This window comes from Cynocephalus volans, chromosome 4, assembly GCF_027409185.1.
Source record: "Cynocephalus volans isolate mCynVol1 chromosome 4, mCynVol1.pri, whole genome shotgun sequence".
In the NCBI taxonomy this organism is placed as follows: Eukaryota; Metazoa; Chordata; class Mammalia; order Dermoptera; family Cynocephalidae; genus Cynocephalus; species Cynocephalus volans.
In genome coordinates, this window is record NC_084463.1 from 97,449,321 (window position 1) to 97,474,865 (window position 25,545).

At 37.6% G+C, this 25,545-nt stretch overlaps 1 protein-coding gene across 4 annotated transcripts in view; it reads left to right on the forward strand.

Moving 5' to 3' along the window:
* Nucleotides 1–25,545, forward strand: part of PAK1 (p21 (RAC1) activated kinase 1) — a 96,688-nt gene that overhangs the window by 68,859 nt on the left and 2,284 nt on the right. For all 4 annotated transcript variants that reach the window (XM_063093444.1, XM_063093445.1, XM_063093447.1 and 1 more), the window contains 5 exons: nt 4,031–4,143; nt 9,071–9,188; nt 19,022–19,121; nt 20,173–20,369; nt 23,235–23,372. In XM_063093444.1, coding sequence (XP_062949514.1) covers nt 4,031–4,143; nt 9,071–9,188; nt 19,022–19,121; nt 20,173–20,369; nt 23,235–23,372 — 666 coding nt within the window. The remainder of the gene's footprint in view (nt 1–4,030; nt 4,144–9,070; nt 9,189–19,021; nt 19,122–20,172; nt 20,370–23,234; nt 23,373–25,545) is intronic.

A 25,545-nucleotide genomic window follows, 5' to 3' on the forward strand; every position in this document is an offset into this window, starting at 1 on the left:
CAAAGGATACTGGGACTCAGAGGTTGAGAGAGACACCTCCTCTTCCAGTGAAAATAGAGTTGGGCTTCTCTGAGGGAAGCTGCTAGGAAGCTGCTTATATATTTTTGGTGGTTGAAATACCTTAGTATACTGTAAAAGTCATGGTTAATAGGGATAGCAAATATCTCACTGGGCTCTTGGGAGTCTTTTACAAGTGTTAAAAGCCAAATACTCAGGCTCCCTCTAGCATAAGTCAACTTTTAAAATCATTATCATGGTTAAGGATTTACTCACTGTTCTTTAAGATGAGAATCCAAAGACCTAGATGCTTACCTTTAGCTGCTTATACAACCTCGGGCAAGTCATTTGACTTCTCTAAGCCTGAATTTTATTTATTTATAAAATTTGTATGGTAATATATACTTCACAAAGTGTTGAAAGAACTCAGTAAAGCAGTGCTTATGAAAATACTTCATTAACTTTAAGAATTACATATTTATTCATTTTTATTCATATACATTTTTATTTATTCCACAAAGCTTTTCCTGAGCATTTGCTTTATGCTGTACCTTGTGTTAAGAACTATGTGAAAGATTCAGTCTTGTGCAAGCACTCAGACATTAAAATCATATATTAATGTAACAGCCATAATTTCAATTGTGTACACATAAAAGTCTTGTAGTGCTGACAGGAATCTGCCTTAAACTAAAAATAATGAGGAAGGAAGGATGGTATTATCATGCCAATTTTAAAAATGGTAAATTTGATGCATAAATAAGAAAGAGGAGATTATATCAATTCTAAAAAGAACAGTATGAGGTAGGTAACGTTATTTCCTTTTTACTGATGAGGAATTTGAGGCTCAGGGAGTGTAAATAACTTTTTCAAGGGTTGTGCTATCAGTGATTAGCAGGAACTGGGTTAGAATCCTTTGATTCCTAATCCTGTGCATACTGTGCAGCTAGGACACAGCAGAGATGAGTTTAGGCACTAGGGCCCCTTCTCATCTTGTTACTGGCCTCTTAGGTTTGCAGCCCATGATGGAAGGCAGGAAGGTAATGGATGATTCCTGGAAGTCGTGGAAGCTGCATGTTTGAGAAGCTGGCCACAGGAAAGAGAAATTTGATTTCATTGTGTGCCTGGCTTGTGGTTACAAAACTATGAATGGAAGCTAGTCCATCAGAGTAGCTAATGCAGTGTGGTCAGAAAGGCCTCATTTCCTGCCCCAGGGAGTATAAATCTTTAGTGGAGCTGGCAGGATGTTCTCAGTCTTTGTGAGTGAGTGCTTTTTGGAAGTTATCCAGCTGGGAAGAGCAGAGCTATTGTCTGTCACATATAGGAAAATTAGCATGTTAGTGCTGGGAAATTTTCCAGTTACAGATCCAACAATCATTTTTCAAGCCTGTTCTTAGAGGGAATATGTATAATAGAAAGAACAGACTAGAAAAGCTTTTAGAATCATATGGACCTGTGGACATTGATTATGACCTTAGGTAATTTTCTTATAAGCCTTAGCTTCAATTTCCTTACCTGAAGATACAGATCATGATTTTTTACTTGGCAAAGTCATTGTTAGTTTTTACTGAGATAATATAAATAGCGAGCCTAGCACAGAGCCTAGTATACAGTAGGCATTCAATAAACTGTAGTGGTAGGAATGTTGCTGCTGTCATTCTTGCTGCTCTGTGCCAGGTATTTATCAAATGCTATTAGTACTATGATTGCCATTTTCATTGTTGTCTTACTTTATTACTTAAATCCTTCACTTATACATTGGCCACTATTTTAGTATCAAAACAATCCTGAGGGGAGGGGAATCAGGTTGAGATTATTATGCTTAATGTATTGATGAAGAGACTGAGGCTCAGAGAACTTGTGATTGGTCAAGGTCAGTACGTGACAATCATTCCCAGAGCTTAGGTCTTCAGAGTTCAGGTCCAGTTCTTCTTCTGTTACAGGAGTGCTGTCTGTTAGCCTGAATAGGTGGAGTCTGATAAGGTGAAGGGCATTTAGCTTGGGCTATAGTTAGTCAGTAGCTATTGAAAAGGATTGTCAGTGTCCTACCCTAGCCTCCATGTTAGCCTCTACCTGCCTCTCTTCTTCTTCCTTGCTGCTGCCAGCAGTGACCACTGTAAGGTTCATAAGCACTGTCCCATCCTCCAGGATGGCCTGAGGAACTCCAAAGGCACTCTTCTGGCTCCAGTCAATATGTGTAATAAGAGCTTACTATACTTAATGTCTTTAGATTAACGTGTTGCTTTTCAAACATTAGGAAAAACTAATCCTCACCTGTCATAGAAAGCTACAACCAGGCCAAAATCCTAACCTAATAACAAACTCCATTTCAAAGCAATTTTTTTCACTTGGGGTAGGGAATGGAGGTGGTCAGAATGTTTTAAAGAATCATTTCTATTCTTAATGATTAATTTGGTTTCTGCAGAAGCTGCTCATACTTGACTTGAAGAAATAAGAGTCAGGTTTTTCACATAAAATTTTGAATCATTCATTCTTTATACTTCTTGCTGCTCTGGAAAGACAGTTTAATTCTATTAGATGTTCATGTTCTTGTCCACTGAGCAGGAAAAATGGAAAATATCTCTACAGAATGAACATTTAGCAAATAATTTAAAGTATTCTCTTATGGGATATGGTAGCCTATTGCTGATTTTTTGTGGTTTAAAAACAAAGTACTTATCAACTCACTAACTTCTCTTTCCTTCTTTCTTTTCATAAACATTTGTTGAGCACCATTTGTGTGAGTCAAGCCTTCGTGCTTGGCACTGGGGATTCTGGGCTTTCAATTGAGCTTCTCAAACACACACACAAATATCACTTCTAATTAATTGGCATGCAAGGTAGAATGTCCTAAGTTCCATGGAGAGGTATAAATATGATTTTATAGGGCTTTAAAGAAGAGAAAAAGTATACTTGATTTGGAGAATGAGGTTTCCTTTGGCCTGATACAAAGCGTAAGTAGCTTTTGAATGTATGGAAATGATGCAAGATATTTGAGATGGGGAGAAGATCCTGAACAAAGTCAGGGAGACTGGAGAACATGGAATGTATGAAGGAATACAGTGGGAAGTAAGGTAAGAGGTCAGATCATGAGGACTTTGAATGTTGGGCTGAGGAACATTTCTAGGCAACCAGGAGCCATTTATGTTTTTGAGCAGGGGAGAGAGTTATCAAATGTATACTGTGGGAAAAATTAATCTATGTGTGCAGGATAAATTGGCATCACTTTTGAGGGTTCTAAACCTGACCTTGCTACTGAATAGCTGTGTATACAAGTCACATATTCTTTCCGAAGCACAGTCTTCTCATCTGTTGAAAGGTTAGTAATACTTAACACACAAGGTGTCTCTGAGAATTAAATGAATTAGCAAATTTGAGAACACATTATATAGTACCTGATACATAGAATAAATGGATGCAAAGTGCCTTGAAAACAAAAGTGTACCTTATATTTGTGTTATGTGGAAATTTGTTTTATTTCTATAGACAAAAAACCTATTGATCTTTTTACACATAAATGTTAGAGACTCTTCCCTAAGCTTAACCTGGCCAACTGTGATTTATCTTTCTACACCAGGTTCAGAGTGTCACCTTCCCCTTTATGAAATCCCTGTACACTGGCAGATTGAAAGAGTATTTGCCTTATTTTATATTTCTGTGGCATGTATAAACTTCTGTTTTTACATTGTGATTTTTTAAAAGTATTTTCCTACACTAAAGTTTGATCCTATAACCTTTGGTGTATATCAGAATGACCTGAAGGGCTTATTAAAACACAGAGTTTCTGATTGAGTAGGTTTGGAGGAGGGCCTGAAAATTTTTGTTTCCAATGAGTTCCCAGATGATGTTGATGCTGCTGACTCAGGGACCTCACTTTAAGAACCACTGGTCTACACTGATAAATTGTGAATTACTTGAGGGCTAAGATTGTATCCTATTCATCTTTGTTTCCTTAGTACTTAAGTTCTGGTACTTAGCAGATGCTCAGCGAATGTTGAATGATTCTGGTTGCACATTGAATGTACTCTGATTTCAGGTGGCTATTAAGCAGATGAATCTTCAGCAGCAGCCAAAGAAAGAGCTGATTATTAATGAGATCCTGGTCATGAGGGAAAACAAGAACCCAAATATTGTGAACTACCTGGACAGGTATGGAGTGATGGGTCCCATCAGAGGGACAGGGCCTTTGGGATGATAGGTAGTGGAGCTGTTAGAGGATAGGGCAATACCAACACGCAGAACTGCCTCCATTTAAGAGTCATTTGTGATGCTGAGCTCTGAGTCCGACCCTGTGTAATGCTGGATGCCTCTGTTTGCTGGAAGATTCTTCTGGGTTTGGCTGAACCCTACCACCCCGTATCTTGTAACAGTTGATCCTAGTACTGTTTATTCTGCCTCAGGGAAGCCCTTCAGCCCATCTGCTAGAGTCAGACGTTTAGGTCCTTAACTAGTTCTACATCCCAACTCTTTCCTTATCCTGCTCACTCTCTTGAATAACTTCTAGTTTGTATTTCCTTAAAATGTGATGTTCAGTACTAGACGTCTCATTTGAGATCTGACCACTATGGAGAGAGTGGGACTCTTTCAAACTGAACACAAATGAATTTTATTCTTGTTTTGTTTTTTAGGATGCCTGTTTTATTGTTTACTCCTAGTAAGTTTGTGGGCAACTGAAATCTCTGATTTATTTTTACATAAGCTTGCATTGAACTGGAGATGTAGAACTTTTTAGCTATCTTCATTTAATCCCATTTTTATCATTTCAGCCCATCACTCCAGCTCATCAAAATTCTGTTCTTCAATATAGTAATAGTGATTGTAGCTAAATTTGTGTTGTGCTTTACTTTGTACGAAGCACTTTCAAGAACATTATCTTATTGTGAGGGAGGGATTATTATGCATATTTTAATTTATTTTATTAATTAATTAATTAATTAATTAATTTTCTTAGTTTTTTTTATTGGTTATGAATATTCATGAGATACAAAGCTGATTGTTACCACTCTTGCCCAAGATGTGATGACCAGATCCATACTGGCAGCATGCCCATTACTGCAAATTGCAGTTATACCCTGTGTCCCCCACCCAATTATCCGTGATTCCCCTCCCCATCCCCCTTTCCCTCACTCCACTTTGTATCTCTAGGTATGCTCTCTCTCTCTGCAAGTCCAACACACCACTGTGGTCTTTCTTTCCTTCCTACTTTCTCTCTTAGCTCCCACTTATGAGTGAGAACATGCAGTATTTATCCCTCTGTGCTTTGCTTATTTCACTCAGCATGTTTCTCCAGGCTCATCTGTGTAGTTGCAAATGGGAGAATTTCATTCTTTTTTTTATGGCAGAGTAGCATTCTGTGGTGTGTATATACCACATTTTCCTTATCCATTTGTCCATCAATGGACATTTAGGTGGTTCTATATCTTGGGTGTTGTACACAGATATTATGCATATTTTAAAGATGAGGAAACAGAGGTTTATAGAAGTTAATAACTTGTTTAAGCCTAGTAAGCCAGTAAGTAGTAAATCGGTGTTTTGAATTTGCATATTCTGGGCCAGCCTATGGCTCACTTGGGAGTGTGGTGCTGATAAGACCAAGGCCACATGTTCGGATCCCTATATAGGGGTGGCCGGTTAGCTCACTTGGGAGAGCGTGGTGCTGACACCACCAAGCAACATTAAGTCAAGAGTTAAGATCTCCTTACCAGTCATCTTTTTAAAAAAAAAAAAAAAAATGAATTTGAATATTCCTAGCACCAACATGTCCTTTCTATCATATCATGCTCTTTTCTATCATACCTGAAAAAAATTAAGCTTCCTGCCCAGGTTTCAGAGATATCATTGGTGGAGATGATATTGGACTAAGTCTTGGACTCTAATTTCTTTACTACTTCTATTGACCAGCTACCTCTCCCTTTTGTTGGCAGATTTCATAAATGTGCTTTCTTTTCCTGCATCTAAAACACCGGTAAGCTTAAGTTTCTTTAAAAAGAAAGGAGTTGACTTTGACCTTCCCGGTGCATGATATTGTACTGTAGAGAATAAAGCCTTCTTCTTGGAGATGATTATGTCTCTTTGATATGGGTTCTGACTGGCTTGAAGAATTCTCTGGAAGTTGTTACTAACCTTCCCATCCCTTTTAAGAACTTTTTATACAGAGAATATATAGCTTAGACAAACTGCTGAAAGCTATAGGGGTAGTAGATTTTAGCTCAGGATAAAGAAAAATGAAAGCTGTCAGTAAGGATATGGTCTGTCTCATAGTGAGTTCCCCATCAGTAGAGGAATCTAAACAACAAAATGCTGGAACCAAATTATTGAAAGAATTTGAGTTTGGGGAGGGGTTTAGAAGACTTATAGATTGTTTATTGATCATACCTTTACTTGGTATTTCCAGAGGCTTATACTGTGGAATCAGAAATAAGTAAGGCTCAGTCTTTGCCCTCAAATAGCTCCTTGTCTGGTACAGAAAAAAAATATACCTCCATGAGAGCATGGAAGAGGATGCCTTTAACTTGAGCATTCAGAGAATGTGTTACAAATGAAGGTCTGTGGTTTTTGTGAGATATCCCAGAGGAGAATTCCATCCATATTTGTTCTTCTCCAAATATGTGATGCTCTGGGGCTTTACCTTTGAGATGAGATTTTTTGAAGGTCCATTGGCACAGTGTGTAGCCATAAAGTGTTTGAGACAACCTGAATCTGCTTTGCATTGTCTTAGCTTTGACAGTGATATGTCAAGCCCAAGAAAAGGGGCTCTGCTTTTCAGTGTCTGGAGATAGTTACTTGGACACTCATATTTCTTCCCCCAGTTTAAGTTGACAGTTGTATTCCCAGTGTGTGGGCAAGAGTCCATAAATGTACATTCTTTGTCAGGGAGGAAATAGGTTATTGCCATTGGAGGACTTTTTACCCAGTTCTAAATTCTCTTTTGGTCCATGTATTAGTCAGAGAGACAGGATATGTTATAATTATATGAGAGGGATTTATTAGGGGAATTAGTTTATGTGGCTATGAAGAAAAGTCCCACAATAGGCCATCTATAAACTAGATGCTGGTAGCGTGGCTCAGTCCAAGTCCAAAGGCCTCAGAAGCAGGGAAGCTGATGGTGTCCTTGGTGTAAGTTCTGGAACCCAAAAGCTGAAGAGTCTCAGCTATGATGTCCACGGACAGGAGAGAAGAGTGTATCCCAGCTCCAGCGGATCGAGAGAGAGAGAGCTTCACCTCTTTGCTCTGTCTTTTGTTCTCTCCGGACCCCCAGTGGATTGGATGGTTCCCACCCACACTGAGGGTGGGTCTTTCATACCCAGGCTACTCAGACTCTCATACTAATCTCTGCTAGAAACACCCTCATGGACACACCTGAAAAGATAGCTTTACCAGGTTTCTCAGCCTTCCTTCATCTAACCAAGTTGACATCTAGAATTAACCTTCACAGTCCATATCTTAATCCATTTGGGCTGCTGTAACAAAATTCCAGAGGCTGGGTAGCTTATAAACAACACAAATTTATTTCTTATAGTTCTGAATGCCAGGAAGCACCAAATCAAAGTGCTGTCAGGTTTTGTGTCTGATGAGGGCCTGCTTTCTGGTCCATAAATGATGCCTTCTTGCTGTGTCTTTACATGGTGGAAGGGGCAAGGCAGCTCTCTAGGGCTTCTTTCTGTCTTCCCGTGTGCTTGCCTGCCTGCCTGCCTTCTTCTCTTCCTTCCAGAGCTTTCAGTGGAAACTGGGGTCTCTTCTTTCATAAGGGCTCTAATTCCATTAATGGGGGCTCTTCCCTCATGATTTAATCACCTCACAAAGGCCCTCACCTCCTAATACTATCACATTGATGATTAGATTTTCAACATATGACTTTGGGGGAACACAGACATTCAGACCGTAACAATCCAAATCACCATAGTCTTCTCTCTCAAAAGAGATTGTTGAAGAAGCAGTCTGCTATTTTTATTCTTCGTGGACATTAAAAAATTATAAAACATATTTGCAAAGAATGCACAGTTTTGTGGAAAGAGTACTAAATAGTCAAGAGAATAGGATTCAAATTGTACCCTTTGCTTGAGACCATTTGTTAAAATTTTTAACAGTCTCCCTGTCTGCCCAGCAGTAGCACCAGTACCAGGATGAAGATAAGATGACATATGACATAGCTCAAGTCAACCCAAGAAATGTTTTTTCCAATCTAGCTTCTTTGTCCAAGGGTTCTGAGCTAGGCTTATTTTTATTTGTCCTATTCTCCAGGTGAGGAAACATTGACCAGACAGGCTAAGTGACCTTTTTAATTATCACATAACAGGGATAAGTGATCCAACCCCTGAGTTGAAATTCAGTTCTACCTCATGTCCAGAGATACATTACTAAATGGTAGACTTGGCTTACCAGAAGAGACGTGGCTTTGTAGCCCTTGCTAAATTTATTCCATTCCCAGAATCATAGACACTCAAAGTTGAGCTCACTGTCAGCATAATGACTATGTATATAATACTTTATACCTTTTAAAGGACTTTTTAAATTATTTGATTTAATATTTAGTTACCTTTCATTTTGTTCACTGGTTTATTCAGTAAATATTGGCATCTGCTGTGCTGGACTCTGGGGATAGAATCTTGAACAAGACCCAGTACTTTGTGTCATGGATCTCAGATCTAGTAGAACTCTCAGGGAGGTTTAGTGGCTCTCCCTTATGTTGGTAATATGGACTCCACATCCCATCATTGTCAAATGTTTGCATGCTTCCTGCTTGAATGCTTCTAGAAGTATGGCAGTCATGCCAGTCTTTCTAATTTTAGGAAGTATTCCTTTGTGTTGTGATGAAATACAATTTTATTGTATATTCAACCTAGTGATCTTAGTTCTGCCCTTTGGAGTTTCACAGAACATGTATGCTTTGTTTTTTTTACAGGAGTATCCATAAGAGATTTAAAGTGGTAATTCTTTCCCTCAGATTCTGCTTTTCCCCAAGTAAAGAACCAGAGTCTTCCAGAGATCTTGAGATGCAGTTTTACTCTATATATCCATTGCTGTGGCTCGGTATATTCTGACTGTTCCTTCTTGCCCTTTATCTGTACTCCTGCAGTTACCTGGTGGGAGATGAGCTGTGGGTTGTCATGGAATACTTGGCTGGAGGCTCCCTGACAGACGTGGTGACAGAAACCTGCATGGATGAAGGCCAGATTGCAGCTGTGTGTCGTGAGGTAGGGCCAAGGGCCAAAACAGCCTTGAGCAGAAAGTGGCCTCCATATCCCTGTCTCCTGAAGTTCCACACCCAGTGAGATCTCAGCCTGGGCTCTGTGGAAGTGGGAGAAATTAGTGTTGACAGTCCCATCATTCCCGTATTATACCTGGTGTTTTTAATTTCTATCACCCTGATTTCGTCTTTAAAGGTAACTTCATTCTACCCATTGTAGAAAAAATAGAAGGTATCAGAAGGTATATCTTTTAAAAGTCTCTCGTATTTCAGTCTTTAATGATAACTGCTATAAGGACATTATAATATTTTCCTTTATCTCTTTTCTACGGACATTTTTAATCTTATTTTTATTCTGCTTTCCTGCTTTATTTATGTGCTACGAAGGAAATAAAGCAGGGTAAGAAGATGGTGATAGAAGTAGTAGTACTATGGGGCTGGCCCGTGGCTCACTTGGGAGAGTGTGGTGCTGACAACACCAAGGCCACGGAGTTCGGATCCCTATATAGGGATGGCTGGTTAGATCACTTGGGAGAGCATGGTGCTGACAACACCAAGTCAAGGGTTAAGATCCCCTTACAAAAAAGAAGTACTACTTTAGATAAGGTAGTCAGGGAGGATTTTGCATAGATTTGAGTAAACATCTGAATGATACATAAAAGCAAGCCAGCAAAAATCTAGGGTATAATACTTCTAAGCAAAAGTAATAGAAAACAAAGCTCAAACAGATGTTTTCCTTTCTCCCCATTGCTGTTAAATGTCTAGGGTCTGTAATATGCTCGTGTAAAAGAGGGGGAAAAAAAAAAAAAAACCCTCCAGAAGGCCACCATATCATTTTAGGACAAGGGATAGCCATGTTTTCACATTGTCATTAGAGCAAGAAGATGAAAGGAATGGAGACATTGAGGATATTGGTTGTTTTGCTGATGAAAGACTGGAACTTATCAATGGCCCAATAATAGGAAAGTTAGGAAGTTGGGGAAAGAGTAGAAGATTAGGGGAGGTTTAAAATTTTGTGGGGATGAGTGTAATCTTGTGATTGGGGTTAGATAGTACAAGATCTGGAGCAAACAGATGAAATTATGTAGTTGTATATTAAATCAATGTTAAGAAAAAAATAATTTGAAATCAATACTGCTCTAGAAAATATGGTCACTTTTACATTAACAACTTAGAGATCTAAAATCATAGAAGTAGGTTAATGGAATTAATACCGGGCTGGGATTCTTAGAAGTTCTGGCTTTTTTCTTTGCTCTACCACTAATGCAATATTTCTCAACCTTTTTTTAAAAATCTGCCCCGTAAAGATACTTTTTAGACATTTTTTCCTGATCACACTCCTCCAATGAAATTTTAATACCACTAATATATACTGTATATCTGTTTATATATTGTGGCCCTTTGGAAGGCCACAAACCATTATACTATGTAAGATTTTTTCACCCCCATCCTCCAGTCCCCACCCCCAGGAACCAACTTTCACTGGTTGAGAATATATGCTTACTTTGGGAAATCATTCTGCCTCAAATTATTTATCTGTGAAATGGAAATTGCAACATTCATATTGCATATGCCTTGAGGATGCTATATGGATAAAAAAGCACTTGGAAAAATTAATTTTTTTATTTTAACTTCTCACTATACATTGTAGTTGATTTTCATGTCCCTTTCTTTACCTGTTTCTCTTTCCCCCTTTTTTCTCCCCCCCACATCAAATCTGTTCACTTGCCTTAACGAGTTCAAGGAATTGTTGTGATTGTTGTGTCTTCTTCCTCCTTTATTTGTTTGTATATTTATTTATTTATTTTTAGCTCCCACAACTAAGTGAGAACATGTGGTATTTCTCTTTCTGTGCCTGACTTGTTTCACTTACTATAATTTTCTCTAAGTCCATCCAGGTTGTTGCAAATGGCAGTATTTCATTCTTTTTTTATAGCAGAGTAGTATTCCATTGTGTAGATATACCACAGTTTCCTTATCCACTCATCTGATGATGGACATTTGGGCTGATTCCAACTCTTGGCTATTGTAAATAGTCCTGCATTAAACATGGGAGTACAGATATCCCTTCAGCATGATGATTTCCATTCCTCTGGGTATATTCCCAGCAGTGGAATAGCTGGGTCATATAGTAGATCTATCTGTAATTGTTTGAAGAACCTCCATACCATTTTCCATAAAGGCTGCACCATTTTGCAGTCCCATCACCAGTGTATGAGAGTTCCTTTTTCTTTGCAACCTTGACAGCATTTATTATTCTTAGTCCTTTGGATATTAGCCATCCTAACTGGGGTGAGATGGTATCTCAGCGTGGTTTTGATTTGCATTTCCCAAATGCTGAGTGATGTTGAGCATTTTTTATGTGTCTGTTGGCCATTTGTATATCTTCCTTTAAGAAATGCCTATTCAGCTCCTTTGCCCATTTTTTAATTGGGTTATACTTGTTTTTTGCTGTAAAAGTGTTTGAGTTTCTTGTATATTCTGGATATTAATCCTTTGTCAGATGTATGTTTTACAAATATCTTCTCCCACTCTGTTGGTTGTCTTTTCACTCTGTTAATTGTTTCTTTTGCTATGCAGAAACTTTTTAGTTTGATGTAATCCCATTTGTTTATTTTTCCTTTGGTTGCCTGTGCTTTGGGGGTCATATTCATGAAGTCTGTACCCACTCCTACTTCCTGAAGTGTTTCCCCTATGTTTTCTATAAGAGTTTTATTGTTTCAGGATGTATACTTAATTCTTTAATCCATTTTGAGTTGATTTTGGTATATGGTGAGAGGTATGGGTCTAGTTTCATTCTCCTACATATGAATATCTAGTTTTCCCAGCATCATTTGTGCAGATGCAGTCTCTTCCCCAGTGTGTAGACTTGGTGCCTTTGTCAAAGATCAGATGGCTGTAGGTGTATGGGTTGATTTCTGTGTTCTCTATTCTATTCCATTGATCCGTATGGCTGTTTTTATGCCAGTACCATGCTGTTTTGGTTATTATAGTTTTGTAGTATAGTTTAAAGTCAGATAATGTTATATATCCAGCTTTATTTTTTTTGCTCAGCATTGCTTTGGCTATGCGTGGTCTTTTGTTATTCGATATAAATGTCTGGATACTTTTTACCATTTCTGAGAAAAATGTCATTGGAATTTTGATTGGGATTGCATTGAATCTGTAGATCACTTTGGGTAATACGGACATTTTCACAGTGTTAATTCTTCCTATCCAAGAGCATAGGATATCTTTCCATCTTCTTTTGTCCTCTTTAATTTCTCTCAACAGTGGTTTGTAGTTCTCATTGTAGAGATTTTTCACATCCTTGGTTAACTTTATTCCTAAGTATTTCATTTTTTTGGTGGCTATTGTAAGTGGGCTAGCTTTCTTGATTTCTTTTTCTGCAAGTTCACTGTTGGAGTATAGAAGTGCTACTGATTTTTGTGTGTTGATTTTGTTTCCTGCAACTTTGCTGAAATAATTTATCAACTCTAAGAGTTTTTTTGTAGAGGCTTTAGGCTGTTCAATATATAGGATCATATCATCTGCAAACAGGGATAGTTTGACTTCATCTTTTCCAATTTGGATGCCCTTTATTTCCTTCTCTTCTCTGATTGCTCTGGCTAATACTTCCAGCACTATGCTGAATAGGAGTGGTGAGAGTGGGTATCCTTCTCTAGTTCCTGTTCCTAAGGATGGTATTGGCAGTGGACTTATCATCTGTGGCTTTAATTGTGTTGAGATGCTTTCCATCTGTACCTAACTTGTAAAAAGTCTTTATTATGAATGAATGTTGAATTTTGTCAAATGCTTTTTCAGCATCTGTAGAGATGATCATATGGTTTTTGTCTTTGCTTTTATTGATGTGGTATATCACATTTATTGATTTGCATATGTTGAACCAACCTTGCATCCCTGGGATGAATCCCACTTGATCATAGTATATAATTTTGTGTATGTATTGCTGTATTCTGTTAGTAAGTATTTTATTGAGGATTTTTGTGTCTATATTCATCAAGGATATTGGCATATAGTTTGCTATTTTTGATGTATCTTTGTCTGGTTTTGGTATCAGGGTGATGTTTGCTTCATAGAATGAGTTTGGGAGAATGGCCTCTGTTTCATTCTTTTGGAATAGTTTGTAGGGAATTGGTATCAATTTCTCTTTGAAGGTTTGGTAGAACTCTGCAGCAAACCTGTCTGATCCTGGGCTTTCCTTTTTTGGGAGCCTTCTGATAACAGCTTCAATCTCTTTTATTGTTATTGGTCTGTTCAGATTTTCTATATATTCTTGGCTCAGTTTTGGTAATTTGTGTGTGTCCAGAAATTTATCCATTTCCTCCAGATTTTCAAATTTTTTGGCATATAGTTGTTTATAGTAGTCTCTAATGATTCCTTGTATTTCTGAAGTATCAGTTGTAATATCACCTCTTTTATATCTGATTTTTGTTATTTCGGTCTTCTCTCTTCTTTTCTTAGTTAGCCTTGCTAAAGGTTTGTCAATTTTATTTATCTTTTTCAAAAACCAACTTTTTGTTTCATTGATCTTTTGTATTGTTTTTTGGGTTTCTATTTCATTTAGTTCTGTTCTGATCTTAATTGTTTCTTTCTGTCTGCTAACTTTGGGTTTGGATTGTTCTTGTTTTTCTAGTTCTTTAAGGTGAAGTGTTATCTTGTTTATTTGCTTCTTTCCATTCTTCTGAAGTAGGCATATAATGTAATAAATTTCCCCTTTAGTACTGCTTTTGCAGTATCCCACAAGTTTTGCTATGATGTGTCATTACTTTCATTAGTTTCAATGAATTTTTTGATTTCCTGTTTAATTTCTTCTTAGACCCATATGTCATTAAGTAGAATGTTGTTTAATTTCCATTTGCTTATATAGTTTCCAGAGTTTTGTTTGTTATTGATTTCTAATTTTAATCCATTGTGAACTGAAAAAATACATGGCATAATTCCAATTTTTTTGAGACTTGCTTTGTAACCTAACATGTGGTCTATCCTGGAGAATGTTCCATGTGCTGATGAGAAGAATGAATATTCTGAGGTTTTTGGATGGAATGTTCTGTAGATATCTGCCAAGTCCAATTGGTCTGAAGTGTTGTTTAGATCTTGTGTTTCTCTGTTGATTTGGTGCCTAGATGATCTGTCCAATGTTGAGAGTGGGATGTTCAGGTCCCCTGCTATTATGGTGTTAATGTCTATCTCATACTTTAGATCTAATAGTGTTTGCTTTATAAGTCTGGCTGCTCCTACGTTGGGTGCATATATATTAATGATTGTTATGTCTTCTTGATGGATAGATCCTTTTATCATTATATGGCGGTCTTCTTTATCTCTTTCTATAGTTTTTGGTTTAAAGTCTACTTTATCTGATATAAGAATTGCTACTCCAGTTCATTTTTCATTTCTATTTGTGTGGAATATCTTTTTCCACCCTTTCACTCTTAGTCTATGTGTGTCTTTACAGATGAGGTTAGTCTCTTGAAGGCAGCGTATTGTTGGTTCCATCTTTAATCCAGTGAGTCAGTCTGTGTCTTTTGAGTCGGGAATTTAATCCCTTTACATTTAGAGTTATTATTTCGTAATAGTTATTATTTAGAAAGGTGTTGATTTACTCCTAGCATTTTATTGATATTTATTTAGATGTCTTAAGTATCTTTTGTTCCTTTCTTTCTGATTTTGTTTGTCTTCTGTGTTTGTTAGTTTCTTGGGGTGATAGATAAACTATTTTTTCTCTTTATTGTTAGCATTTTTGTTTTACTGGTAGGTTTTGTTCTTTCTTGAGTATTTATGGCAGTGATGGTTGTTTTTCAGGTATCATACCCAGTACTCTCTTGAGAATTGCTTGTAAGGCTGGTCATGTGGTAGTGAACTCCCACAGTTTTTGTTTGTCTGAGAAATATACTATTTGTCCTTCATTTTGGAAGGATAGCCTTGCTGGGTAAAGCACCCGTGGCTGGCAAATTTTGTCCTTTAGTGTTTTGAATATATCATCTCATTCTTTTCTGGCTTTTAGGGTTTCTGATGAAAAGTCTGATGTTAGTATAATTGGGGCTCCCTTATAGGTGACTTGCCACTTCTCTCTTGCAGTTTTTAAGATTCTCTCTGTCTTTGAGTTTTGACAGTTTGACTATAACATGTCTTGGAGAGGACCTTTTTGGGTTGAATATGTTTGGGGATCTTTGGGCCTCCTGAATCTGAAGGTCTGTGACTTTCCCTGTACCTGAGAAGTTTTCTGCTATTATTTCCTTGAATATATTTTCAATGCCATTTCCTTTTTCTTCCCCTTCTGGAATACCCATGATTTGGATATTTGAGTGCTTATGGTTGTCTGTTATCTCTCTTAGATTTTCTTCAATTTTTTAAATTCTTTTTTCTTTTTTCTGGTCCACCTGGGTTAATTCAAACAGCCTGGCTTCGAGGTCAGAAATTCTCTCTTCTGCTTGTTTTAGCCTGCTGGTTAAACTCTCTGTTGTGTTTTATATTTTGTTGAATGAATCCTTCAGCTGTACGGCTCTTCTACATTCTTTTTCAGGGCACTGATATCTTTGTACATTTCTTCTTTCAGATCCTGTATATTTTTTCTCATTTCATTGTGTCGTCTAACTGTGTTTTCTTGTATCTCATTTAGTTTCCTTAGAATTGTTGCTCAAAATTCCTTTTCAGTCATTTGAAGGACTTCCTATTCTATAGTATCTAGAGCTTGATAATTATTATTTTCCTTTGGTGGTGATTTACTCTCTTGATTTTTCATATTTCTGGTATCTTTCCTTTGGTGTTTAGTCATTGTGGCAGGGGGTATCACAGTCCACTTGTTCCACCCTGATGTCTTGCCTGGATCCTGAAGGGGCTGCTAATTCTGGGCAGTGGGGACTAGCCTGGACTGGGAGTCCCACAGTGCCTACCTGTTCCAACATGGCTGGCTCAGGGTGTGTGGACCTGGTGGCTCAGAAAAATTTTAAATGTTATGTAAATAGGTGGCATTACTATTCTTATGTCCTAATAGATATCATATCCCCCCCACTTTTTTTAAACAGCGTTATTGAGATATGATTCACACAGCATATAATTCACCCATTTAAAGTGTACGAGGGACTGGCAGTTAGCTCAGTTTATTAGAGTGTGGTGTTAAGACACCAAGGTCAAGGGTTTGGATCACCGTAGCAGACAGCCACCAAAAAACCCCAAAACAAAAAAACAAACAACAACAACAAAAGTATATGAGAGCACTTCAAAAACTTCATGGAAAGATTTGTATTATCTTTTTATTCTATTTTTCCACAAACTTTTTGAAGTACCCTCATGTTATTCACTGGTTTTAGTATATTCATAGAGTTATACAACCATCATCATAATGAATTTTAGTTCACTTTTATCATCCCAAAAAGGAACTTCATACCCTTTATCTGTTACTCCTTGTATCTCCCTGCCCTGACTCTCCTTTCCCTATTCACCCACTAATCTGTTCTCTGTCTCTATAGTTTGCCTTTTCTGGACATTTTATATAAATGGAACCACATAATATGTGCTCTTTTGTGTCTGGCTTCTTTTGCTCAGCATGACGTTTTGAAGGATCGTCCATGTTATAGCATGTGTCAGTACTTCATTTCTTTTTATTGCCAAATAATATTCCATTTTATTTATTCACTCATCAGTTGATGGACATTTGAGTTTCTCTTTTTTGGCTATTATGAAAAATGCTGCTATGAACATTCATATACCAGTTTTTGTGTGGACGTTTGTTTTTATTCCTTCAGGTATATACCTGTAAGTGGAATTGCTGGTCATATGGCAACTCTATAGTTAACATTTTGAGGGTGTACTAAACTGTTTTTTAAAGTAGCTATATGATTTTTCATTCCTGCCAGCAGTGTATAAGAATTCCAATTTCTTAAGATAATCCTTTTTTATCATAATATTTGACATCCAGAGACATGTGTCTCCAGCCTCCTAAGAAGAGCAACTCTTACATTTTCAGGGAAATAGTAGCTTAATCTTAATTTGGACATTGGTATGTTCTTTAAAAGTAAAGTATTAAGTTAGTACCATTTAAATAGTATTTTTTCTATTGATTTGCATCGTTAGTGGTTTTTAATTGGGAGAAGCGTCTAAAAATTTAGCTTTTGGTCAATGGGCTAAAACTATTGGATATAGTAAAAAAGCCAGAATTATTTCATGTGATCCTCACATTTTACAGATGGGAAAACAGAATGTTGTAGTTGGTTAGGTAATGACAGAACCAGGCATTCAAATTGTCCCGTTCCATCTCTTTGTTACTCATTCTGCCTGCTAAGTATACATGTTTTCCAAGGTTCTTCTCTTTCTCCTATATTCTTTGACAGTTTCAACCATTCCTATACTTTTAAAAAAAAAAAAAAAAACCTTCACAAATTACTTATAAATATTTACCTCTGTGTGGAACTTAAGATTCATAAGTTCAGTTGCCTGCTGGACATTTGTCTTCAGATGCTCCATAGGTTATGTCAAATTCAGCATATCTAAAATAGTAAACATTATCTTGATACACTTCTCGCTGTGTAACAGAGATGCAAAAAAGGATTACTCAAAGCAACATGAATGCCATGAGAAGCCCTAAGGGACTGCACTTCAGCAACTCCTCTGTTAGAAGGAGAAAACTGGGTACAGCCCCAATTCAAAGTTAGCTTCTGTTTTTTATTGTAAAGACAAGGAAGTTTCACAAGAAAAATGAGTTGATTCAATCATTTCAAGAGTACACAAAGACATGGGCAATGTGACAAAAGTTATCTGTGGCTAAGTATAGCTTAAACAATAGAAACTAGTAACATCATTTAAATTAACAAGGTGACATTCCAAAGTATAATTTGTGAAAAACTAAATTGATCAAACTGCGATCATTATCTAACCAAAAATATAACCTTTCCCCAAATGATTTAAGCAAAAGTTACATTCTTATGATAATTGTCTCTAAAGTTTCCACCAACAGCTTGCCCTTAGCAAACATTTTCTCACATTTTTCCCTACAGCAATTCTTTCAACATCTTTTAATAACAATCAATATGTTAAATAGTCAAAGTACATAATGCCATCCCTGAACAGTGATTAGAATTGATTAGATGATGGGCCGAGCCCGTGGCGCACTTGGTAGAGTGCTGCACTGGGAGCGCGGCGACGCTCCCACCGCGGGTTCGGATCCTATATAGGACTGACCAGTGCACTCACTGGCTGAGTGCCGGTCACGAAAAAATGACAAAAAAAAAAAAAAAGAATTGATTAGATGGGCCTTTGCCACGCTATCTGTGGACTTTTGTCCCCCAAATCGAGGGCTTTTGCCCCATACATGCATTACCTAAAAACCGTATTCTAAAAATCAAATGAGAACCAAGATTTCTAACCCTCTACAGTATCTCCTCACCAAAATAAGATTATCTTGCTAACTCACTGCTTCTAATATCACTTCCATAGGCCTGCTTTCCCAATCATGACTCTTATTTGTTGTTTTCCTTCAGTTCTGCAGTTAGGAAATCCTTTCCATTATTCTTCAGTAATTTTTCTTGGGCCTCAGAGTTTTTATCAAGGATATAATGTACTGTAAAAACAAAACAAAACAAAACCCACCAAAATACATTGGAGGAACTTCTTTACTTAAAGAAACTATTATAAGGTAAAAGGCAGCATGGAGTGTTAAAAGAATGCTTAGCTGGGAAGACTTTGTTCTAGACCTGGCTTTGCTGCTGATTTGGGGCAAGTCCTTTTACTCATTAGAGCCTTACTTCCTTTATCTTAAAATGAGGAGGTTGAATTAGTTGATTTTATATTGTCTTCTCTATTAAATGTCCTTTCTTTCTCCCTCCGCCCACACTACTTCAATAGTGTCTGCAGGCTCTGGAGTTTCTGCATTCAAACCAGGTCATTCACAGAGACATCAAGAGTGACAATATTCTGTTGGGAATGGATGGCTCTGTCAAGCTAAGTAAGTAGGAGTCTTAGGAATGATACTACTTTTCCTATGGTGCTCTATCTCCTATGGATGATAATCATATATAGTACTGTAATACCAAAGGGTCTTTATCATTTTGTGGAATATGTGGGCTCTTAAAATGCCTCAGTATTATCATTGTGTCATTTCATTGTTTTTCCATTCATTTATACATTCAGCCCCCCCAGTTTTTTTTGTTTAATGCCTACATTGTGCTAGGTTCTGTGGTGGGCCCGGAGGGTACATTTTGCCTGTCTTCAAGGAGTTCTCAGTCTAGTGCAAGAGACATGTAATAGATAATTAGAAAAAAGAGAGTTTTGTGTAATTTCTTTCTTCAGCTACTCATTCAGCAAACTTTTATCGAGTATCTATTGTATGTCACCCCTGTGGAAATATGAAGATGAGTAAGACAACATACTCCTTGCTATCAAAGACGGCCTTCTAATTCAGATAAATTTATAATTGGAATATAATGTGAAAAGAACTGCAGGCAGAACATTTTATTCAAAGGTGCAAAGGCTGATAGTTCAGACAAACTGGCTGTGTCACAGGTGGATGGACAATTTATGGGAGGACTGTAAACAGCCTCTGGCCTGGAGTACAGGGTGAGAAACTGATAAAAGCACAGACATGCCTAGTCATATGTGATTTGAGGCTTCAGTCAGGGACTCATGCCCAGGGAATAAGGCAAGGACCTAGTTGCCAGATTCTAGGTATGGGAATGGTTTTCAAGAACAAAGAAGAATTGGGGCAAGCAATTGAGGCCATAGTGGGCAGCTTGGGCTTTAATGCCTGGTCGTTCTGGCTTGAGGAGATGTAGGTGGCCAGAGATGATGTTTCTTATATTCCTCCTCCTCCTCTTCAGGGCTGAACAGGGAATAGGCTAGGAGCTGGACATGAAAGTGGCAGTCGAGTGATTCCCACTTTGGAGATACAAGTGACTGCAGAGCTGGGAGCCAGGCACAGCTTGATACCTAGGGGTACACACACAGTCAACACTTTAGTACACTAAATGTATATCTTTTCTCTTTTTTTCCTTTTCTAGCTGATTTTGGATTCTGTGCACAGATAACCCCAGAGCAGAGCAAACGAAGTACCATGGTGGGAACCCCATACTGGATGGCACCAGAGGTTGTGACACGGAAGGCCTATGGGCCCAAGGTTGACATCTGGTCCCTGGGCATCATGGCTATTGAAATGATTGAAGGAGAGCCCCCATACCTCAATGAAAACCCTCTGAGAGTGAGTGTTACCAGTTTTATTTCAAGTTATTTGGGCTGTTGTCTCTAGTCCCAGGAAATGGGATCAAGCTTTTCTCTGTGGCTTTCAGTCTGGATATCTGTTTTCTCTATAAAACTAGGAACTGTAGAACTCAAAGTATAAATGCTCAGAGAAAAGAAATATTAAGTCACTCATTCATTTATTCAGTAATTATTTGATTTCCTATCCTGTGTAAGAAACTGTTCTAATAATGATAAAAACAAATTAATATGTAGTAACAGATGGTAAGTTCTATGGGAAAAATCAGAGTAAGGGGGTTAAGAGAATAATGGAGGAAGGAGGGAGAGGTGTGCTGTTTTATTTAGAATAGACAGGGAAGTTCTCTCTCATGAGTTATTTCAGTAGGAACCTGAAGGAAATAAAAGATAAGCCATGAGATTAATCTCAGGCAACAGTTTTCAAGATATCACATGTATAAAGTACTTGATTTGAGAACATGCTTGTTGTATCCTGGGGAAAACTGAGAAGGCCAGTGTCCTTGAAGTAAGTGAGAAGGGTGGAGAGTGGTAGACAAAGCCAGAGAATTAGCAGAGGACCAGCAGATAAGACTTTGTAGGCCATTGTGAGAATTTGGCTTTTATTTTGCAGAGTTGGGAAGTCATTGGAGGATTTTGAGCCGAGGAGTAATATGATCCACTTTATGTGTGAAGGGATCATTTTGGCTGCTTTTACGGGAAATAGACTGTGAGAGACTGTTATAATTGTTTAGATAAGTGGTGGCTTGTACTATATCGTAGGAATGGAAGTGAGCAATAGTCAGCCTCAGGAAGTGTCTTGAAGGAAAAGCTGACAAGATGAGTTGGATATTAAAGAAAGAGGAATCAACAATGACTACAAGATTTTGTGCCTGAATTGCTGAAAAAATTCAGTTACCATTTATTGAGATTGTGAAGAGCATGGTTAAGTGGGATAATAAAGAATTGGTTTTGAATGTGTTAATTTGAAGTGTTTATTAGACATTCAGATGGAAATGTTGAGTAGAGCTGGGCATATGAGTCTGGAGTTGAAGGGTGAGAGGTCAGGACTATAAATACAAATTTATTAGTAAATAGTATGTAGTTGGTATTTAAAATCAGAAGTAGGTGAGATCATTCACCTGGGGAATGAGTGCAGTTAAAGATAAAAGAGGTTTGAGTACTGAGCTCTGGGTTACTCTAATGTTTTACAGGTTGGCCAACTAGCAGAGTAGACCAAGGAGTGGCCTTCCTAGTGTGAGAGAACTGGGATAAGTGTGTCCCAGAGGGCAAGAGAACAGTGTTTCAATGAGGATAGATTACTGTGTCAAATGTGACTGATAGGTTGAATAAGATGAGACTGAGAAATGAATATTGGATTTGCCAGTGTGGAGGTTATTGATGACCTTGACAATTATCAGTAGAGTGATAGGGATGAAAACCTAATTAGAGTAAATTCATGAAAATAGGAGAAGAGGAAATTGAGATGGCATGTATAAGCAGTTTTTTGTTTTGTTTTGTTTTGTTTTTCTGTCTCTTGAAGGAGTTTTGCTATAAAGGGTAACAAATAGAGTAGTTTCTTGAAGTAGAGTCAGGGGAGGGTTTTTAAAAAGATGATGTTTGTATGGTAATGGGAATGATCTAGTGGAGAGGAGGAAAACGGTCATGTACAAGAGAGAAGTGACAACTGTAGGAGTGATGTCCTTAAGTAGATGAGAGGGGCTGGTTCAAGTACTGAAGTAAAGGGTATTAGATTAGAGCATGGAGAATTTATCCATTGTAATAGGAGAGGAAAGCAGAGTGTATCAGCACGGATTTAAGTAGACTGGTAATTTTGGTTGTGGGCAGGTGTGAAAGTTATTCTGATGGCTTTTATTTTCTCATTTACTCCAGCCTCCCATCCAGTGCAGGAATTCCCTGTGCATTGTTGCTGGTACATGATCATGTCACCTTTGGATAGCTCTGATTATTGGAAAGTGCTTCAGTGTACCAAACTGAGACTATCTTTTGTAGTTTCTACCCTTTGATCTAGCTTTGCCTTCTGACCCCTCATACAACATATCTTTCCCTGCCTTAGAAGGCCTTGCAGAGATTTGAAGATAATGATCTGTGGGATGTGATGGAAATAAGACTGGGATAGAGTCAGATTACACACACACATATGAATAGCATGATCCTAGATGTATCTCTTTATGTTTCTGGACCATATCTGTGAAATGGGTAATTCTTGCCCTGTCTATTGCCCAGAGTTATTGTGGTTATTAAATTAGACAGAGCTTGTGTAAATGCTTTGTGAATTAAAGTGCTGAGTGCTTGTAAAGATTTAGTATTACTATGTTTTTCTTTACCTTTCCCAGGAGATGCTTCATGTTAGGGGACCAGAGAGGCAGCAGTGAAACAGAACACTTACCTTTTTATATTCATTTCCTGCTGGCAGAGATCAGTTCTTGGATGACTGAGGTGAAGGCACCAGGAATAATTTCTGCCAGCAACTAGGCAGATGTTTAACTCATCAGACTAAATGAATAATTAACCCTTTAAATCTGTAATCAAGAATAATAATAAACCCTTAGGTGTAACATACTTTGTAAGTTTACAAAGTGCTTTTCAAATATATTGTCTTATTTTTACAGATATGTTAGATGGGCATGTTATCATCCCTATTTTACAGATGAGGAAGTCGGAAGTTCATGGTTCATGGTCACATGGCCTTTAAATGTTAAACCTTAGGTCATATTCTTTCCAGTATACCAGAGCTGCCTCTTTGTATACTAGAGCGTAAAGCAGCTGACCGTATAACTAAATGGCATGTCTGGGGACCCAGAGGGAACATCAGTTGGAGCTCAAGGTGATTCTCCACTTTTATTGCCAGGCCTTGTACCTCATTGCCACCAATGGGACCCCAGAACTTCAGAACCCAGAGAAGCTGTCTGCTATCTTCCGAGATTTTCTGAACCGCTGTCTTGAGATGGATGTGGAGAAGAGAGGTTCAGCTAAAGAGCTGCTGCAGGTAACTGTCCCTGTGCAAGGAAGTACCTAATTTGAGGAGTCACTAAGCCAAACCTTTTTAACCTCATTTTTGTCTGTAAGGTAGTGGTTATTGTAGAACTATGCTTCTCTTCTACCATTTCCCATACTCATGCTATATTCCTAACCTTCATTCCTGGGTCCTTGCTTATATTATTCCTTTAGCCTCTTCCTCAGCCTATTAAAGCTCTACCCATTCTCCTAGGCTTAGACTAAAATCTACTTTCTGAGCACCTATTGAATTTTGCCACTGTCTTTCTTTAGCACTTTCTTTGTTCTGACTGAATTAGTCTGGCAGAGTTTGAGTTTTGGTGAGAAGGAGCGCTCTCACAGATAAATCTTGTACAAGTTATATTTTACTGGGATAAGCTCAAAAGATACATTTTTACTAAAGGAACATAAGTTTAGAGGGTAGTGAGTGCAGCTTTTGGACTCTTCACAGTTTCTTCATTGGAAACCCTCTCAGATGGTGGCTTGTTTGCAGTGAGATTATGCCACGTTGTGGGGAAGCCCAGAGTTGAGTTTACCAAGCCTTTCATATTCCCACCTGCTTAATCCTGAAGTTATAGCATAATTATTCTGTATGATTACAAAAATTGCCTTTAGCAGGCCCCATCATTTGTATTTAATATTTATGTTTCAAGTAAAATTTCTTATTATTGTCATTTTATTGCATTGCCCACTGGTAATTTAATAGTTAGTATCACATGAACTTTATGATAGTGATTGATCTGTTGGCATGTGCTGTCAGTTACTTTTATATTGAGGCCCAAGAGTGACTGGGCAGGGCAAGATCTAGTACACTGCCCTGCGTTAAAGTTAGATATGAACATTTCTATGCTCTCCCACTGGACTAAAATCTCTATTTTAGTAGTCTCTGAGTCTCTTCTTGTACTTGGGACCTGACTCAGAATAGGTACTTGGAAAATATTTATTGAATTGAATGGAATTGCTTAAAGTTATGTACCTCCATAGGAATATCACATTCTGGAACATAATTAGCATCTGTCATTGAAGTTACCAATTACAGTGTGCTGGCTTATTAGATATGAGATCTGGGTTCTGCCACGTATAACCGATTAGTCTCTAGGATCCTTTTGGACTAAAAAAACTCTTATAACAGACAGTACAATGTAGGCTCCCTTTTGCCTTTCATATGCATTATGTTCTGAAAACCACAAGCATTGAGAAATGTGCAAATACTATGCTAAACCTGTGACTGGTGAAGATATAAGGCTTAATTAATTGGTATCAAATTATAGTTATTGAAAGTTAGTGCCCTCTAGAATTTTCTTCCCGATATAGTAATATAACTAATAATAAATGCATTATATTGGATCTTTACCACATTTTAGTCACCAAGCACTTTATATATATTTTTTATCTATTGTTCAGAACAACTCCATGGGTTATATAGGTTCTGTTATTCCCATTTTTACAGGTGAGTATTTATTAACTTTTCCATGATTGTATGTGTACATCTGATGAGTGGTGGATCGAGGATTTTAACATATGTCCGTTTGGCTCTTAAGTGTGTGTGCTCACTGCTCTTATAGGCTCAAAGAGTATCAGACCTGGAAGGTTCTTAGGGCTTGTCTAGTCTACTGTGTTCATTATACAGAGAAAGAAACTAAGGCCTCCCAATTGGGTATTGGATTATTCTGCTCTCTTAACTCAGAGAGGGGTTGTAGAAGCATGTGATCATAAAACATTGGCTCTTTAACTTGTTAGTGTACACTGTAAATTTTCTAAACCATGACTTTCAGATTCTTAAATCATGAAGATTTCACATCAGTTTCTTCTGTGAGAATACATTTATGGACAGAAATACATATGTTGATACATTAGAATTCATAACTTCATGAATTAACCAAGATCTTTTATTCTTTTCATCTCTTATTCTCAGTACCTCTTTGTACCCTATCTCTGTCCAGTAGAAGTTGAAGCAACTTTCAGCAAAGAATATTTGTGTACATTCTGTGTGTGTGTGTGTGTGTGTGTGTACATACTGTACACATATACAGTATTACTAATCAAAGGGATAATAAATGTGGCAGTAGAATTAGATATGCTAATCATTTAAGTTAAATAGTTATGCTTAAATATAAAATTTGGTTTTTAGTTTCCCGATAGCCAGGACAGAAAAGGAAATATGA